Raw genomic sequence first — 20,032 nt, 5'->3', positions numbered from 1 at the left:
AATAGTAACTGGCAGCGTTTTTTATGGCAGTCTGTCCATATATTGTACCAGCTTCTAATACAGAGCGCCTACAGTGTACAGTACAAACTGCTTTATTTCCTCTAACTATTCTCTCATGTGTATTACTTTGATTTCAGATTCTCAGACAAAATAAGTCTCAGAAAATGTTGCTGTTTAACATTTGTATCTGTGTTGCAGTTCATTCAAGCACCTGATTGGAGGTCTGGAGGATGTGTCCAGTAAAGGCCACGAGGATGCAGATGCCAAAGCCAAGTAAGACATTTAAAGTGTATTAGTATGCATTAATTCATCAAAATACATCAATTTATTTTTGCAAATTAATTTTTCAGTCTCAGTGACCTTAAACCATACCATGACTGCCCACCAGCTGTAACATTTCCTAAAGAAACGCTCTTGCCCAGCCGTTAATGCATTGTGCCTTAACTTTCGGTCTGTTACATAACAAGACAATACCCGTGTGGCCGGCCAGAAGGCAGAGGCTATGACCTCCGCCTCTATTTCTGGAGGAATTAATATGTACTCTATTTTTCGTCGCTATGGAAACAAGAGAATAGCACTATAGAAGACTTAGGGCACCTCTGCAATGAGTTGGGCATCTTGGGGTTCAGGCAGCCACGCACCGGCATAATCTGATACCTGGCTCACTCTGTGCTATGTTGTGAGTCAAGGTTACAACAAGCTGGTAATGACAGATTACAGAGAGAGAGAGAGGGGTGGTTTAATGCCTCATGAAGTGAAAGAGACATGTGGATGGATAAATGGAGGGAGGAGGGACAGGGAGAGGACGAGGCGGGTGACAAAGTGGACTAGACTTCTGCCTGATGCTTTGGATTTCTGGCTGACTGCCAGGAGCGTCAGTCATCTTTGGCAGGTCGGTGTCAGCAGAGAGCAGAACATAACACCAGTTACTGTACTGGAAGATGAGTGTTATAGTGGGAGTGCAATGGCTTGCCTCTGGCATTCAGACCTGGCCAGGTGCCCTTAAGAGCTCACTACCACTGATGATTGCTCTGCCAGCAGGTGTGTGTGAGAGAAAGAGACCTGCAGTGTGCATTCACAACCCCATTCTTTCCATCCACAGGTAATTAGGGAAGCTAGTTTAAGATTGATTTTATGCAAATTAGCAAGAAATCAAACTCTTGCATGGCCATAATTTGTTACCAGCTCTCTTCTCTACAGACCTTTAAATAAAGCCACTCTCTCCCTCTGCGCCCTGAAATCTGTCACATCAGAGCCCTTTTCACCCTGATTAAGGTAGCTCTGCCTGCTGTGTGTGAGCACATTTGTTTCTTGGTGAGGAAAACCTGAGTCAGGATCCCACGGTGATGGAAACTATCTCTAATTGGTCACAGCGGATGAGCCGCAAACAGCGGTACTGTAACTGTACAGCAAACTACAGCTGCTCTGTGAGGCTGACAGGTCTTTTCTTCAAACACTGGCTCCCTGCTATGAGCTATATGTGTACTTTTCTTTTTTACCAAGCTGCTGCTTCTCTTTACAGGAGGAGCTTCACACTACACAAAGCAGAGTGAATATGCTCGTTATGCATGCATACAACTAGATTAGAGTATTTCTTTTAGTGGAAGGTGAAGTGAGAATCTGTCAACAGGAGCATACTTAAGTATCTTAAATGCAGTTGCAGAAGTCTTTAAAAACTTCTATAATTGGGTTGACCCGGTGGCCTGTGAGTTACAGATCAGACCTTCAGCTAGCCCTGCACGATAAGAGGAAAATCTGCCATGTGCAATAATATTGTTCAATATTGCTATGACGATTAATTAAACAAATATTAAAATATAATTTTAAAATCTGCCTATGTAAAAACGAATGGGATATCGCTATTTTAGCATCTAATTATAGAAATACTGTAGTTAAAGAGCAAAAAGGAATGGCAGATGTGGGTCTATGTATTTGAACAAAGAAATATAAGAAACAAATAGAAACCTTACTATTTTAAACAACCTTTCATGATCGAAAGATTGAAGTACAGAGTTCTGCACTTGAATGCACCATAAAGTTCCTGTTGGCGCCCACTTACGTTAACTTGCAAAGTGATGTAGATTTCAGAGTTTATGAGGTACACTTGAGTGCACCATGAAGTCCCTGTCCCTTTGTGTGTTTGTGTGTGTGTGTCAAACTTAGACACAGACAGAGGACAGAAGCAACGCAGCTGTAAATGACACTATAACAGAGCAGAGACTCTCTGCTGAGGTTTTTATTGTATGACTATTTTGGTACAGACATTAGCCTTCTGAGATTTACCTGCCAAACAGAAAATCTGCCCACATTTGGTGCTTAGTTGGGTGCTTTTTCTTAATCTTCATGCTTCGGCCAGTCTTGTTCCTTGTCGGGGACCTTGTTGAATGTCATTGCTGGACTCTCTCGCATCACGGACCTCATCTGTACAGTTCACTCTCTCGTAAAGGCATAACAAACCCTAAAAAATAATTTGTCATTCATAGTGTCATTAAAATGTCTGGAGGAAAATAACAAAATAAGAAAGAAAAATTGAAACTTTCGAATTTTAAACAACCTTCGTGACCATTCAAGTATAGATCTCTGAGTTTATATCGATTTCTGCACTTGAATGCATCATGAAGTCCCTATTAGCACCCACGTACGTTAACTCGCAAAGTGATGTAGATTTCAGGGTTTATGAGCTACAAAAGAGATTGTTCATTCAAAATGTCATCAAAATGTCTCAATATACATTTATTAAACTTTGAGATGCGTTGTATTAAGTACGATTTCCCACTTACTGCGATTCCCGGTCCATCCTGCGAGTAAACACTCTATGATTGAAGGGTGATGTGGATATATCACCCATTATGACTCAGCATGTCCCCTGTCTGTCGCGCAGGTGTCGGAGATCAATCAGCAGGACTTACTGATAAATAAAAGTGCCATTTAATGAGAGTCAGCTTTAAGGTCAGAGAGGCTGTCCTCTCCCTCGAGTCAGGCTAGACCAAGAAGAAGCAGAGCAGAGGAAATGAGGATAATGGCACACACACACACACACTCACACACACGTAGACACATGGGGATTGCATCATTTTTTATGATCTCATCCGTTCAGTGATACAGATTATCACCCACTGGGGTGCTACTTGACCCGCATAGGAACACTTTGTCTTGCAGTGCTGGTAATGGATCGGACAGGAAGAAGAAACATGTCGTCTCAGCCTCATATGAGGGCCTCAAAATACACTGTACTGTGAAACTAATGAGTGTTACATTTCAGCAGTAGATGCAGCTGAGCTCTGTGTTAGTTTTCATTCAACATCGTGGTTCAGGCTTCTATTTAAGGTAGATGTATTGTTTGAGACCCACTGGGTCTGCTCGCCAGTATCATATTCCACCTGGTGCTTAAGCCATGGACATACACAAGTGTTGTTCTCTGTATCCACTATTCATCGACTGCCAGAGAGCCTATGTGTCCTTGGTTGAGGCATAGATCGACAGGAAGTGTTTATTTCTGAAACAAATACAACAATTACAATTCCTTGTACTCCACAGGCTGGTTTCATGGCTTGAGGAAGAATTCATAATTTGCACAGAGTAGAATATAATGGTCCATTCTTCCATTGCCTACTCAATGCAATAGGTTAATTTCTTGGCTCAGCCTTGAAAGTCTGGGAATTTTTTTTCACCAGCAAGTGTTTCACGCCTTACCCTGAGACTTCTAATGGTGCAACGCTGCCATCTGCTGGCCAAATTATACTATTACTCTTAAACTTTTAGTCCTGCATGATGTAAAATCATCTCCCCATTCCCTAGATGAATTTGTAAAACTCCTTCATTAACAGGACCTCATCTCATCTCATGTGCAACTCAGATTCTGTGTGCAGGTTTCCGTGTGTGTGACGACAATCCATATTCCAAAAAGCTTGGGACTCCTTACTGTAGAACATAAACAAAAATAAATGAAAAAAGAAAATGTTGACAGTTAACACTTCAAACCACCGATAGGTTCACATTTGTATGTGTCATAGTCTACATACCAGTGTTGTAGTCAAGACCACCTAAACCAAGAGCAAGTCAGTATTGAGTGTATTGAGACTGAGACAAGACCAAGACCTTGAGGAGTTGAGACCAAATCAAGACAAGATCAATTCAAGACTAAGACCAGTATGAATCCCACAATGCATTACAATAAAATGTGTAAGATGCAAACCCTAGGCATTAAATTGATCTGAAAGATCCACGTTCACATAAAAACCTGAACATCATAGATTTTTTGGGTTTTCTGGGTGACTCTTGTCTCCCCATAGAAACTAAGTAAGGTTTGTCCCAAACAATTATTCAATACCCTGTGATACCCTGTGTCTTGAAGTAAGTTCCAGTCCTCCCTTTTCTGAGACCGAGACAAGACTGAGCAAAAATGTGGTCAATTCCGAGACGAGACCAAGACTGATCTCAAGTACTACAGCACTGCTACAGAAGCAGTTGGTGACATGCATTTCCACATTTGTCAGTGAGAAACTACTGGATATTTTGGCAAGGGACCACTTTGTTTCAACATTTGTAAGCGTGACACAACTGGATACTTAAAAGGAGGTCTCGGGACAATTCCCAGTTGTGTTATGTGGTGACAAAAACAGGTTTCCTTAAGCCAAAATATGATTTCTTCCCAACCCTAACCAAGTGATTTCGGGGCCTAAACCTAACCAGAGAAGTGTAAAGTTGCAAAGAATTGTGTTTACTGACAAAAGTTTTTAAAGTGTTCCTGAACCCATGTCAATCACGTGTTTCACAAAGTGGTGAACCTCGCCTTCATACCCAATCATGATACTATCACATGTTAGCAATTAACCTGTTTACCTGTGGAATGTTCCCAACAGGTGTTTTTTGTTGCTGGCATCAAATTCAGAGTAAGCTCATATTTACAAAAATCATTGACAGTGAGAAAAAACATTAAATATATTGTCTTTGTACTGTTCTCAGTTGTAGGATTAGCAAGTTATCACTCTGTTTTATTCATATGTTTTACATATGTCCCAACTATTTTGGAGTCGGGGTTGTAAGTCTATGCACGTGTGGGTCACCCTGATATTATTATTAATCCTCTCACGCACACACAGTAATTCATGTGCTCTCGGTTACAAGTCTCCGTCCTTTTGTTAAGCAGAGAGCATTTTGGGATTTGGAGTGTACTCTGGGCCGGCTTCCAGAAGAAGGGCGGGGAGACTCAGATCAGAGGATTACCTGTGAATCTTCCAGGCTAATAGTAGTGACTATACATAAACATTGACTGTCCTGGTAACCTGATGTGTTTCTGAGAAACACTGTACTCAGTAACGTGCCAACATGTGCCAACACTGTGCCCATTGGTATGCAGCTCACGGAAAAGGTTTTATTTTTTTATTGCAGTGTAACTGATCTGTCTCGATCTGATGGATTTCCACATGTCAAATGGCACCATAAGCTTAGGATGAAGTAAAAATAAGAGTCTCTTTCTTTTTGTTTATTGAATTTGAATCCAGAACTCTAGGTAAATACACTTAATCCCTGCTGCTCCATGAAGGAAGATTCATGACTTATCTAAACGTGTCATGTTTTCTGGAATTTTTTTGATAAATGTCTGTTATTGGCACACAGCTGTACTATTTTTGTGCGAGAAAAGGCCTGACGTTGAGGCGGTAGTCTGTTCTTAGTGACCCAGATAGGGCTGCCCAGTCTCAGGTCTGTCCTAAGCCCACTGATCCAGAGACTGAGCTGATGAAACTCTGTCTGGATCAAACAATAACCAGAGAAGACACGGGGCATCTGGGGATAAGGCTTGGACACGTGGAAACAATCTCCGCCGCCAGCCTGCGCTGGTCTGCAATGGCATTTCGGGGTGTTCGGTGGCAGAGCCAAAGCATGTCTTCAGAGCCAGCTGAGCAGCTAGCAGCTCATGTGTCGGATGTCCCGTCTTTGTTCTTTCCTATCGAGAATGAGGACAGAACAGTCTGCAATCAAAGAGAGGTCAAAGTGGTTTACCCGAGGACGAAACTCAAACACATCCTGTTCACGTGTTCATATTTATACACTCCACATCCTCAATAACATCCTCAATAGATTACTATGAGTCAAATCCTCTAAGATTTGCAAACAAATGAGCTGAAGGAGAGACGGAAATTTTGTCTCAGGTTGTTGGAAGTGGATTATCTCTTCTTTCATCCTTCATCTCATCTCTAATCCTGTTCCCATTCTGTCTTTTTTCCCCTTTTTCCCGGCACCACAGGTACGAAGCAGAGAACGCGTTTTTCTTCAATCTCAACCTGGCTGACTTCAACATCATCGACACTCTGGGTGTCGGTGGCTTCGGGCGTGTCGAGCTGGTAAGGGGGAACTGCACCGTGACAGTAACACAAATGATTTCTTTTTGACATCTTTACAATTGTTTATCCGACAGTGCAGGTTATTGCACAGGCTGACCTTCATTCCTCCTCACTGCAGGTTCAGCTCAAGAGCGACGAGAACAAAACCTTCGCCATGAAAATACTGAAGAAGAGGCACATTGTCGACACAAGACAACAGGAGCACATTCGTTCAGAGAAACTCATCATGCAGGAGGCCCACTCTGACTTCATTGTTAGGTACATCTTCTAAAGAGCTTAATTGAAACACAATACAAATAATCTACTGTATAGGCCATGTCACACAGATCAGTACTTCATTACTTCAGAGCCAGGTCATGATCACCAAAGCTTTCTCTATGGAGCTTGCAGGTTCTTTGTCATTTTATAATATATAATATATATATATACAGTATATATATATATACAGTACATATATATATATATATATGTATATATATATATATATATATATATATATATATATATATATATATATATATATATATTAAAATGTATATATTTTATATTTTAATATTAAATATTTAATTATATAATGTCTACATGTATGGAGGTCCACACTAGAGCATGACATTTTTCGGGAATTTTTGGGAGTCAAAGTTTTATTAATCCCGTGATTGGGACGGGATGGGAATAAAAATCAACGGGAGCGGGAACGCCATTAATAGATGATGATTTTCAGCCGTGTTAAACAACCAAAAGGACAGACACGTCCATTTTTGTAGTCATCTTTCAGTGAGCCAAAACTATTTTGACTTGCGTTAGAACTACACATCCAACAGTGCTTTGACTTCCGGCCGGGCCGGCCACTAAAAAACGGAGTGGGAGTAATTTTGAGTGGGAGCGGGATGGGAGCGGGAGTAATTTTGAGTGGGAGCGGGATGGGAGCGGGAGTCATTCTACAGGATTGGGATGGGATGGGATTTTTTCTCTGGGAGTGGGATGACACGGGAGTGAAAATCCACTCCCGTGTCATGCTCTAGTCCACACAACCTTTCAAATGTTCGAGTTGTTGTTGCCTACAGCCACAAATGCTCTTTTCTCTCAATCATTGGGATATGGTCGGTACAACCTCGATTCCAAAAAATGTAGAATACGTTTCAGCTTTTCTTTTAATTTTGTAATATCAACACCCATATTTATCAGTTGCACTTCTCCAACCAGATGTTCATCATATATTTTTGCATTTAAAAGCTGTTTGAGATAACATCCACTATTGTGTTTTCAGACTCTATAGAACATTCAAGGACAGCAAGTACCTCTACATGTTGATGGAAGCTTGTTTAGGAGGAGAGCTGTGGACCATTCTTCGAGACCGGTAGGTTTTATTTCACCAGGTTAGTAACTGAGCTGTTAGCTGAAGAGTAAGTACCACAGCATGTAGAGACTTAAGAGTCATAGTTGATCCATTTTCAAGATTTCCAATTCTTTTTCTGTCAGGGTTTTTGATTTATCACAAGAGTAATAATAATAATTGACATCAGTTACAAGTTTATATCGCTACAGTGAAGTTTGGAGCAGTACAACGTCAGCTTTTTAGTTCTATTAACCGTGTTTCAAATCTGGTGATTTTCAGAGATGATCGTTGGGAAAGAGTTTGTTTTCTTTATTTAACACTTCAGGCACATTTTTCATTGGAAGCCTACGCAGAGCAAACCTGCTGGTTGGTTTGGTAAAATAGGTTTCTGCTAGACGAATACCACACAGTTCACAGTTCACAGTTCAAAGTTCAAAGTTCACAGTTCTGTCATCCTGCTGTGTTTCCAGGGGCTCATTTGAGGACTCAACCACCAGGTTCTACACAGCTTGTGTGGTGGAGGCCTTCGCTTACCTGCATTCCAAAGGAATCATCTATAGAGACCTCAAACCAGAGAACCTTATACTGGACCACAGGGGCTATGCCAAACTGGTAAGACACCAGGAAGGGCTTAGGGCCCCAAAAAACTCAAAATCACATTTTCTGTGTCTTTGCTGAAGATTAGAAAGGCTGCAAAAATGTCAAATCTCATCTTTCTGTGGTGTTACAATGAAGGGATCAAGTGAACTGTGAACACTTGCATCATGTAAGCTGTACATAAAAGTATTATTATAGTATACAAAAAGTATAATTGAGGTTAAGTCAGGTTCTGTGTGTCTTGGGGTGCTGCCATTCCCTTCCCTCCTCAAGGAGAAACCAGTTTGTAGCTTTTGGCAGAGCAGCAAGGAGCTGCTCAGCGCTCTCTATCCACTATGCCAAAGCATCAAGCAAAGAACTGTATTATTGAAAAGATTTAGATGATTTCATTATAACAATTAATATGTACCCAATTAAATGAATCAAAATTCTATTTTAACTTACCTGACTGAAGAATATATAATATAAAATATTTGTATTTCTTAAGGTTGACTTTGGCTTTGCCAAGAAGATTGGGTTTGGGAAGAAGACGTGGACCTTCTGTGGGACGCCGGAGTATGTAGCACCAGAGATCATTCTGAACAAGGGTCACGACATCTCAGCTGACTACTGGTCTCTAGGAATCCTAATGTTTGAGCTCTTAACTGGCAGGTACACACAAGCCTGGGCATGTCCATAAAACTAATATCTTAAAGGCGAATTGTGGTATTTTAAAACCAGGGCCCTATATTTACATGTGTGGGTGTGTCAATGAGTTATACTTGTCAAAAGATTTGGAATTAGACCAGCGGATTGCCTTGGCTGCAATGGCTGCAACGTTATCCTGAAGGGCATCTCTGACTGTCAACGTAACATCCACTAAAAGTGCTTGTTTTTGCCACTGATAAGCTGAGGTTTGTTGTTCTAAGTGTCTGAAGGCATTACGGAAAAGATTCCTTCAGAGAGAGACCTTTTTGTTGAGTAATGTCTAGTCTTGTTCAATGGGAAGTCTCATTGAAATCTCGCCAGATTTGAGTTGTTGCAAGAAGACAATGGTGGAAACACAAGTCGGAGCTGGAGAGAGGAGTTTGGAGTTTACCTCGAGGAACTGCTAACAAGAATGGATTTCCAAAGTCTTGGCTGACAATTTAACTGATTTTGACAATCTAAATGAGGCAACAGGCAAGTTTTCAGAGTTGGACTTCTCCGTGAAGGAGACTTGTGCTTTTTGGTAACAAAATAGATCCTATTATTTAACCGTAAATAATAATAACACTTTTAATGGACGGTCAGATTTCCCTTGAAGGGATTATGTTGCAGCCTTGCAGCTGTGTCGCGGCCGCCAGCTGAGGCAGTCTATGAGAACGACTACAAAACTTTTGTTTACAATTAATCGACTATACCCAATCATGTAAATGTATGGCCCAGGTTTAAAAGTACTGGAATTCCCCTTTAAGTTTTCATGGAATATATGCTATCAGACGCAGCAAAGAAATCTATTGAAGTTCTCTTAAAATGAGTCAGTTTAACACAGTCACTTGTTTAAGTTCCTCCACACTAATATCTTTGCCTCTGTTATGCAGCCCTCCATTCTCTGGGCCTGATCCCATGAAAACCTACAACATCATCCTGAGAGGCATCGACATGATCGAATTTCCAAAGAAAATTACCAAAAATGCTGCCAATCTAATCAAAAAGCTATGCAGGTGAGTGTTGGTGCTCTCAGATGTTTAAGCACATTGAAGTGGTCTGTATGCTGACTCATCATGTTGTTGTTTTGTGTGTGTGTGTGTGTGTGTGTGTGTGTGTGTGTGTGTGTGTGTGTGTGTGTGTGTGTGTGTATGTGTGTCAACTGCAGGGATAATCCTTCTGAACGACTGGGAAACTTGAAAAATGGTGTCAAAGACATCCAAAAGCACAAGTAAGCATGTCTTTGAATGAATAAAATGCCTATGTATTCATTTTTTCACTGTAAAATGTAATGTTGCATTGACAAACTAATGCTGTTTCTTCTTTCAGATGGTTTGAGGGCTTTAACTGGGAGGGCTTGAAGAAGGGAACGTTGACGCCTCCTATTATCCCTAATGTCAGTGCACCCTGCTGAAAGCTCTACGCCTTATACTGTTATTTTATGTTGTGTCAATCTCACGCTCCAAACCCATTCACTGTGAACAATTCTTCTGTCTCTCTACCAGGTCACATCAGCAGTCGACACAAGTAACTTCGACAGCTTCCCAGAGGACAACGAGGACCCGCCTCCCGATGACAACTCCGGCTGGGACGTTGATTTTTGAAGTCCTCCTCACCCCCTTAAAACCAAAAGAAACTCTTCTTTTGCTGGCTATCATGAGGACATGGCTGTGTTGTAAAAAAAAAAAAAACTGCTTTAAAAAAAAAAGGAAAGCGAGCATATGGAAAAGAAGATAAACGGATGGATGGCAAACCCTCTGGGTCACCGATATGCCTTTATTTCACTGTGGCTCTGGATCAAGCATTTATAATGGGACTGCTGTAGCACTTCGTCAGTGTTGTCTTACACTCGGCTCTAAAGGCAAGCGGAAGAAAGTGCAGGGACACACACATATACACACACAAACAGAGGCTGATAATGGAGCCAGGTTTGCCCATGTAACAGGGAAAGATGAATGTTTAATAGGATAAATAAGAGAAATGTGGTGATGGACCACTCAAAGAGAGGAGGCTGATGATTGATTATCTTTGTTTGTTTCTCCGCAATATTTGATGGACTTTGAGAGATGTCACCGCAGTTGCTCCCTGGGTTTTGACATGCGGCTGCTTGCTGCAATTTCTGATACTCTCCAGAGATCTACATACTACAGTTTGCAAGTTAAACTGGTATCAAGTGCTCAAGACTAACCTGAATGTCACAGACTTTTCTTCTTATTTAACATTCATATGACATACAGCATGTACGGTACATGAGTATTTGAATTTACAAGTCACACTCTCACACATGAACACAACTGGGCTAATTCAAATACTTAGTACACTTTGTATACGGTGACCTTGAAAAGCACAAACACTGTGCATTCAGTGGAAAGAGACGCGACTCTTTTACAGTAAGTGCCCTGCTTAAAATCTAACGGATCACACACCGACACACATGAAATGTCAGCTAGTATTTCCATGAAGCAATGTGTCATTATGCACTTAAGACCATTAACTGAGAAAATCCGCAGTTAAAGCTCATTCTAAGCTTCAGTAAATGAAGTCACACTCGTTTTTTGTTCTTTAAAATGCTTTTAATCACACATTGAAATGCTTCTCTACCTACGTACTCTTAATTTTCTAAATCACCCATATGCCTCGTCCTCTGTTTGCTACTGTATAGCTCTTCTGACACAACTGTGAACATGGTTTCAATGTCTTTGGTGCTGTTATTGATAAATTATAATAAGCGTTGGTGAGATGACAGTACTGGTTATTGTTTTTGTAAAGTGATTTTTTTGTGCTTGATTTCTTTGTAACGTACTTGACTTCCTTCTTTAGAAATTTGGAAAATTGTGTCAATTTGTAAACTTGAGTGAAAATTTGTTTGGTTTCATTTGACACCATGTTACAATGTGCTAAGTGGTATTCATGAGGTTTTTAAACAGGTTTTAACCATGTTGAGTTCATCCAATCCTCTTCTTTGGAGGCAACATTTACCACGTTCACAGAGCTCAAAACTATCTTGACTTTAAGATCCAGTTTGTAAGAATGTTGACTTTTGAGCCTCATTCCCAACTCGTCAAATTCTGACGCTTTGATTTTCGCAACTCGTCCAATATTGACGCTTTGGGGTCTCAAAGCATCAATATTTGACGAAGTCGGGTCAGGTCGGCTGCCATCCCAAAGCATCAGCAATTGATGAGTTGTGAATTCTTACAAATTGGACCTCTAACATCATTTTATTATTGAACTTTGAAATGTCTCCTCACGGTGAAAGTAAAAAAAGAAGGAGATTCCATTTTGAGAAACTCACAACTCAGCACCATGACCTTTCACCCGGCTCATCATCTCTCATGTCCAAAAGTCAGAGCATAAAATCAGAAGAATTGTAAGTGCCTTAAATCAATGGCATACAAAATTAACATCAACATAACAAGTCCTTTTCAATGCTGCATGAACACATATACACCTCAGAAAAACGTATGTGTCCTCTTAGATGGCTGCTTCTCATCCTTTGTTATATCTAATAAACACATTAATCACTGTTGAAAGAGAATTTCTAGTCATTTGATGGCTGACAAAGCTGTATATGAAATGAATTTCCTGTTTTCCCCCATTGATTTATCTCACAGGAACATTTAAGATACAATCTATCATACCTGATACGACTGCAATGACATGCTTTTCTCCACATATCTATTACGGTCTCACGAAGTCCACCACGACTGGCCAATAAATCAAAGCTCAGAGGGACCAGCCGTCACTGGACATCTGAGCGTTAAGAGATGGCAGGAATGATTTGCAGTTTTGAACATTTCACAAAAACAATATTCTTGTTGACAATCTTTGATGGTATGATAGCATTGATCATCATTCAAATTCTCATTTTGTTCCCAGGAAGCCAAACCGGCTGACACGCTTACATTTATATCACATAAATCATCGATGGAGACTGAGAAGAAATCTTACTCCTGTAGGCATACCATAAGTATTTTGCTGTATTAAGGGCAGGTTATGTTCATCAGAGAGCCTTATGTATGCCATTACTTTACAAACCACTGGTTTCTGAGTCATATATTGATCTTGCCTTCTGCGATGTTACCCGATGTTTGCCTTGTGTTATGTTGTTTCTTCTGCTGTACATTGATTTTGCAGAGTGCCACATGTAAGATTTTTAAAATTATAGAGTAAAAACAATACTTTTGAGTGGTGTTTGTCTCTTAGTTATTTGCAAAAACAAGCTCAGCATGATTGATGGGAAGAGATTTTTACAGTTTGCCGCCACAGGAGGGAGCTGCAAGTAAGACAGAATCTCTCTCAGGAGCCAACTGGCCCCAGTCTGATGTGAACTGGTTTTTAAGGTTGCCTGAGATCTAATCATCAGTCCTGAGAGTTAATGTCAACCACTTAGTTTTAAGTGCGGATGATTCAGCTTCTCTGGTCTCGGTGTTATTCGCACAACAGATCTGTTTGGGGGGACAGGGGACCGGCTTCAGCCGTAACAACAGGGTGACACTTCAGCGAGATCAAAGGGGATCAAAGTGCATCAAAGGCGCTCACCTTAGCAGCACTGACATTTAGTAAAGTGGAGATAAAAGCTCCACTTCAAAAGATATACTGCAATTCAAACGCGCACAGTGCCACAGTGTGTCTGTCAGGTGTCCACGGCGCATCTCTCACACACACGTTCCCACAGACTGCGTGACCAGCAGATGACGTCCAAGTGCCAAGATGTCTAAACAGAGAAGCTTAGTGCTCGTTTACATCCCGTGCACCTGCGAGCTTTTGTCAGCAGACCAGACACTCACATAATGTCACTTATCAGAAGGGAATTAAGAAACAGAACATGAAGAGAAAAGTTGACTGGAGAGTTTCGGGACACTTTGTTTGGAGAAGCCTAAAGGGGTCAGAGAGCAGCGCGCAGATCAGAGCCGCCTTTAATCTCAAAGTGCCAGTCAGCCCTGAAAGGCCTCTCCACGGAAGTCCATTAATTCTGTAAACTTTTCACACCCCTTAATGGTCTGCATATCCTACACATTGATGTCCGCCACTAGTGTAATCAAGCACACTTTGGAGGATAATTGCACCCCTTTGCAATCAGAAGGATCAAATGAAGTGGTTAATCGACGCAAGTGACTTCAATCACGTCTTCACACACAGCCAAAGGGCAGTTCGGCTCCTCGTATGTGAAGAGGAGCTGGAATAACCAAGCAGCTTTTAACGGAGTTCATGACGAAAGAGACACGAAATCCTACATAGTGAGGAACAAGTGAGGTTCTAAAGTTAATCATTTACCAGATGAGACGTGCTGCAGTGTTTTGTACCATGAAGCCGACACTTGTTCTTTGAGATCAAATACTAAATGAAGTATATGAATAAATGAGAAACAGTCAGACTCAATATTTTTGGGAAAGCGAAAGAATAAGAAAATACTTCATTAAAACACATTGTGATATATCTATTATAAGAGTTTCCCACACATTGTGGAAACAAAGCAACTTGCAGACCTTGACATCAGACAAGAGTAAATAAAGCATCGGCTCTATTTTTTCATTAAAAAAGTGTTTTTGTATAAACTTCATTCATTAAGCGCTGTGGATAAACTTTATTTCCCCGGTGCGTCACTGAGCGATGCGCATTCAGACCTCGCAGGTCATTATCATTACACAAACATTGTGAAACGCAGTCTGTGCACGGAGAATAGATGGCCATTTCCGTACAGTGGGGCTCTCTTTGAAATTCCACCCCTCCGCCTTTGTTGTGCACAGCGAGGGGCGGGAAGACAAACAGGTCCACATGTATAAAGAGATCATCCCAGGACTGCGAGTCAAGAAGCTTCGAGAGTAGCGTGCCGAAACTTCTCTGGAAACTTTTGGGATTCAGGATTCAAGGCCCGCTTTTGGACTTCATTTCAGTCACTTCTGCAGGGATTTTTTTCTCCGTGTGTTTGCAGCGCAGCAGATAAAAGAGGAGAATCATGCAGATTCCGTCAGCGCATCGCTTCTTGGCTGTGTATCTCACGCTGTTAAGATACCTCGGGGACGTTTACGCGGGGACAGTCCTCATGAACTCCAACGCCATCAAGAACTTGCCCGGTGCTTCGGGGAGCAAAGGCTCCGACACTGTCAGTCCGAGTCCGCGCACCTCTCCCTCCGGAGGAATGGGACACAAATTACCCGTGGACACCTTGCAGGTAAATCCCGTGCGTAAAAGTCGGCTCTGTGCGCCATGGTAGAAGTTGCGCTCGAGTAAGTTTTACATTTATCTCGACACTTGTATGACACGCTTCTTTTGTTTTCAAATTATAGCAGTCAGGCGTGTGCACGGAGGATGAAGACTGTGTAGCTGATGAATTTTGCAACGATGCCCGAGGCGCCTGCATGCCCTGCCGTAAGAGCCGGAAGCGCTGCGCACGGGACTCCATGTGTTGTGCAGGAAACCGCTGCAGCAACGGTGAGCAGAGGCATCTCATCTGACATAAATAATAAGACATTTATGGTTCACCAGGTCTTGGATGATATTTTTATAGCTTCCTGTAGTCGTTCTGTCTTGCATGTCTGCATGCTTAATCATTAACTCCTGAGTGTGCAAGAGATGTATTTATTACCTGCTGTGGTGAAAACAAACCCTCAATGCATTTCTTTCTCTTCACCTTTCCAGGTGTGTGCCAGGCGAATGACATAGATGGTACAGATGCATCTATCGTCATTGGCTCGCATAAACACAACAACACCATTGAGCATCCCGCCAAGAAGCCTCCCAACAGCCATCAGCCTACTGCTTCCAAAGGTGAGTGTCCTGTGGAGAATCAGAAATCTTTATTGGGTTCGAGATGTTTTCGGTGAAGTCTGTGTCATGTGCCACATTCTCATCACTCTCCTACTCCTATCTCCAGGCCAGGAAGGGGACACATGCCTGAGATCTGCAGACTGCTCTGAGGGTCTTTGCTGTGCCAGACACTTCTGGTCTCGCATCTGTAAGCCCGTGCTGACGGAGGGCCAGGTGTGTACACGTCACCGCAGGAAAGGCACTCACGGCTTGGAGCTGTTCCAGCGCTGCGACTGTGGCGAAGGCATGGCCTGCCGACCAGAGAAAGGAGAGCGAGACCACAGTGTCAGCAGGACAGCAGCCCGGAACCTACACACCTGTCAGAGACGCTGACACAAATACGTGGACACACACAGAGACAGATATACACACTCACACACTAACAACACAAGACACACACCCAGCAAACCAACAAATCAGTCACATACACTGACAAACACCAGCCTTGCATACACCTGAGATGCTGACACATACGCATCAGACACCCAACACCTAAGTCATTCTTTCCTGCCAAAGTTGCTGACACAAACAGCACCCGGAAGGATAGACATGATTCCTGGAAAAGTGATCCACCCAGAGGGATGCAACAGTGCAAGATGGACTGATCCGATTCCCCATCAGCAGATGAGGAGTCGGAAGTAAGGAAGTGACATTTCAGACGTCTTGGGAAGATCGATTCATGTCGTCGGTATTGGCAGAGCTGTTTTGTTTCTCTTTTTATGGAACTTCAAGCCTCAGTTATTACAGTAAATTACTGTATTGTAAATATTATCCTGGAGGTGGCACTTAATTGAGCTATTGAATTCTGTCAACACCAGTATTATAAAGACATGGTGCTGCATGCATTGTAAATGTGTTATATATATATAAATATATATATTGTTTTATAAGAAAATGTTATATATTGAAAATCTGAATATATTTGTTTTATTAAAGTCACGTGATAACTCACTCCTTCTTTCTGCTGCTCATTTTTGGAAATTTCTGACCTGCTGTGCAAAGAAAAACAAGAGAAACGTCTTCTGCCAAATTATTTCAGTGAGGTTTTATACAAGACCAGCAGCAGTTCAGCAGGTCTAAATCATTTAGCCAAAAAATTCACTTAACAGTTGTTCCGGGTGGGAAACATTTCTGGATGAACGTCAGCCATCCTCTTCTGGAAAGCAAGAGTCATTTGAACAATCAACTCGTAGCCCCGTTCTCACAAATCAGTGGTCGAGGCTGAGTGGATGGTTTAAATGTTTGGCCCAGATAAGCCTCTCAAACTCATTACACACACAAAAAAATATGTGCAGGCACACACACACTCAGAGAAAGCATACTTACAACAAACATACAAGTTTAATGAGTCATTACTGGAGCCTCGACAGGCCACATCCTGCCAGAGGATGGTTCTTCAGCACTATGTCATCAAACAACATGAAAACAGGACAGGATGCTGCCATATCAAATGATAACTGCAAAGAGGTAATAACAAGTGTGTGTGTCCTGGCCGACTGTTAGCCACCTAACCCTTTGGTGTTGCTGGCTAGTTTCTAATTAAAACTTCCCTGCCTTCATGTGCAGCAGAGCAGATAGCTAGCTATCCAAACTAAAGCCTCTAATTACTTCATCTTACTCAATCTGCACAAGGATTCATGAAATGAGGTGAACCGCAGCACTTGGAGTGTTTGTGATGCAATTCAAAATAAAGAAAAGAATCTCGGTTCTGTCCAATAGCACAGCACACCCCGTTTCCTGGCTGTTGTGCAATGGATGTGCTCTAATGTGTAGGCCATGAATCCACCCAAATACACCTGGGTGCCTGTAATTAGATCTGTTTAGATTAGAAGATGGCGAGGAAATTACTGTACTTTCTGCCAGATTCTGGTGTCAGATCAAAAGGAGCGCAAGACACTCTTGATATCTGACCGAGCCAGATAACATCTTCATCTGTTCACGTCCAGAGACATTCATTTACAGCGAGACAAGGCGAGGTTTACTCTGACTGACACAGAGGATCAGTTCAGAAGGTCATTTAGTCGAGTGTTGTACTTATGTATAATTCTGTGGTAGTTATACTCTACTTGAGCATATCCATTTTATGCTACATAATAGCTCAACTTAACTTCATTTAGGAAGGAAACATTGAGCATTTTACTGCATTTATTTTGTAAGTTACCTTATAGTTAAAGATTTTTGATAAAGCTATACAAAGAAGAAAAAAATGAAGTTAGGGAAGGTGATTCTGTAGAACGATAGTTGGTTGTTGAGTCTCATTCCGAGGTCGTCAAATACCAAAGCTTCGGGTTCCAGCTGAATACGGACCCAAAGAGTTGGTATTTGACGACCTACAGAATAGCCTTCCCTATCTACAAAACAACAAACTAACATGTTAATTTACATGTTGATGCATCAGTCATAATAGCACAGCATAGTTTATGAAAATATAAAACTGCCAGGTGCCATTCTGCCTGCATAGATTGCACCTTTATTTAAACAGGAAAGGCAATTGAGAGCAACCTCTCTTTTACAATGAGGCCCTGATAATAACACATACAAAAACAATGCATAGAAAGATTACGGTACATTTAAAACATGAAACTAATTTGCAATAAATGTAAGGCAATAGAGGTAACATTGTTTCAACTAAAACACCTTCATTTGTATTGCTCATTGTCAATTAAAAGAGAGTTCAAGTGATTAAAATGGATTAATCATTAAACATTCACACTGCTCAATATCTATTAAATAAGACTTATAGTTTTAAAAGTTTGCAAGTAGTTCCATTTTTACGGTGCATTAATATTTTAGAGCCATTTCCCCAAGTTCAGTATTGACATGATGATCTTTAAGGACCAAAATAGTCTTGAGATGGAGTACAGTGTAATCTTACATGCAAGATACTCAGATAGTTTGTCAAGTCGTACTTACAGATAAACAGCATTTTGTTGGTTATACTTAACTGATTATCACTGAGCTAACTGACATTTTGAATGCAGGACTTTCACTTGTAATAGTGCATTTTGACATTGTGGTATTCAGTGATGGAATGCAACCAAGAATATCTACTCAAGTAAGGAACTTCAGAACAATTTTGAGGTACTTTTACTACAACAGTTTGGAGGCCAAAGTTGTACTTTTACTTCACCAATAGTTACTTTGCAGGTTAAAAAATAAAGTATTTTTTTTTATAAATCAGAAGAAAAAGACCCTGATAATCAAAAAAAAGCTGAGTATCAGTCATATAATCGGTCGACGCACATTGTTTGCCAGGAAATAACTTTTGATGGTTGAGAACATTTAATATGAGCGACTTCAGGATGTTTACTCGTGTACTAATCGTATGGGTGACTCTCACTAAAGTTATATTTTAACACAGTATCTTTACTTTTACTCAAGTATGACCTCTTGGTGCAGTATAAAATCTGACAAATTGACTTTACCTAAAAAAAAAAAAACATTGAGGAAACCAATTACCTCAAAATTACCAAGTCGACTAATTTTCTACTTCACTTGGTAATTCTCAGTTTGCTCTACAGTGTACTTTTTACAACACTACTGGTATTTCTACCTTTACTTAAGTAAAGACTCTGAATCCTTCCACCACTGTTGAGGATAGATGCATTGACCAGGAGGCAGGCAGACACACAGAGACACACTCCATTTAAACAATTTAGTGTCCATTCTTCAGTGTAATTAAGAGTAATGAGAGCATTGTCAGCAGTACAATATACCATGCAGGCTCAGCCAAGTCATGTTTGTGGGGGTCCTGGAATTTGTGCGTGTGTATGTGTGTGAGCTTGTCATCATTACTCCAACCACAGACTAACACAGGCCACAGGCATGTGCCCTAACTCCAGGAAGGCCAGGGTGTGTGTGTGTGTTTGTGTGTCAGCTACGGAACATTTACTGGACTACAGAGAAACAACAGCAACAACAGCAGCATCACCCACAACAACAGACACACACAGTCATGTCCCTGCATGCCACCTCGCAGTGACTACACATATACAAACACATGTCCGCATGTCCACACATGTACACACACACACTCACACACCCTTATGGGGGCTAATCTTGGGGTGTGAGAGGTTGGGAGAAAGAGCGTCCTTGCCCACGCAATGGCATCCAAACCAACAACATTTGGTGTTGTCATACCACAAGTATGAATCAGCATTTCCACTGACATGCATTCTCATGCTACTGTACACCTGAAAACTGGAAACATGTACCTATAGCAACACTTACTAATAAAAATAATGATCAGCACATGTGAATTCTGTCGGTTTTGGGT

At 41.3% G+C, this 20,032-nt stretch overlaps 2 protein-coding genes across 3 annotated transcripts in view; both read left to right on the top strand.

The window, feature by feature from the left end:
* Window positions 1-13,135, top strand: part of LOC311270556 (cGMP-dependent protein kinase 1) — a 99,604-nt gene extending 86,469 nt beyond the window's left edge. For both annotated transcript variants that reach the window (XM_084375508.1, XM_084375507.1), the window contains exons 9-18: window positions 199-273; window positions 6,248-6,344; window positions 6,463-6,602; window positions 7,612-7,701; window positions 8,151-8,292; window positions 8,765-8,928; window positions 9,840-9,962; window positions 10,115-10,177; window positions 10,276-10,342; window positions 10,452-13,135. In XM_084375508.1, coding sequence (XP_084231634.1) covers window positions 199-273; window positions 6,248-6,344; window positions 6,463-6,602; window positions 7,612-7,701; window positions 8,151-8,292; window positions 8,765-8,928; window positions 9,840-9,962; window positions 10,115-10,177; window positions 10,276-10,342; window positions 10,452-10,550 — 1,060 coding nt within the window. In that variant the 3' untranslated portion in view covers window positions 10,551-13,135. The remainder of the gene's footprint in view (window positions 1-198; window positions 274-6,247; window positions 6,345-6,462; window positions 6,603-7,611; window positions 7,702-8,150; window positions 8,293-8,764; window positions 8,929-9,839; window positions 9,963-10,114; window positions 10,178-10,275; window positions 10,343-10,451) is intronic.
* Window positions 13,136-13,209: 74 nt separating this feature from the next.
* LOC311270557 (dickkopf-related protein 1-like) lies at window positions 13,210-16,707 on the top strand. Its single transcript, XM_084375509.1, has 4 exons — window positions 13,210-15,121; window positions 15,237-15,381; window positions 15,589-15,717; window positions 15,824-16,707. The coding sequence occupies exons 1-4, from the start codon at window positions 14,906-14,908 to the stop codon at window positions 16,087-16,089; spliced, it is 756 nt and encodes a 251-aa protein (XP_084231635.1). The 5' UTR covers window positions 13,210-14,905; the 3' UTR covers window positions 16,090-16,707.
* Window positions 16,708-20,032: the final 3,325 nt, after the last annotated feature.

This window comes from Pagrus pagrus (assembly GCF_965226575.1).
Source record: "Pagrus pagrus genome assembly, chromosome: 15".
Classification (NCBI taxonomy): Eukaryota; Metazoa; Chordata; class Actinopteri; order Spariformes; family Sparidae; genus Pagrus; species Pagrus pagrus.
Note: the sequence above shows the minus strand (reverse complement) of the source record. Positions and strands in the feature narration are given on the sequence as shown.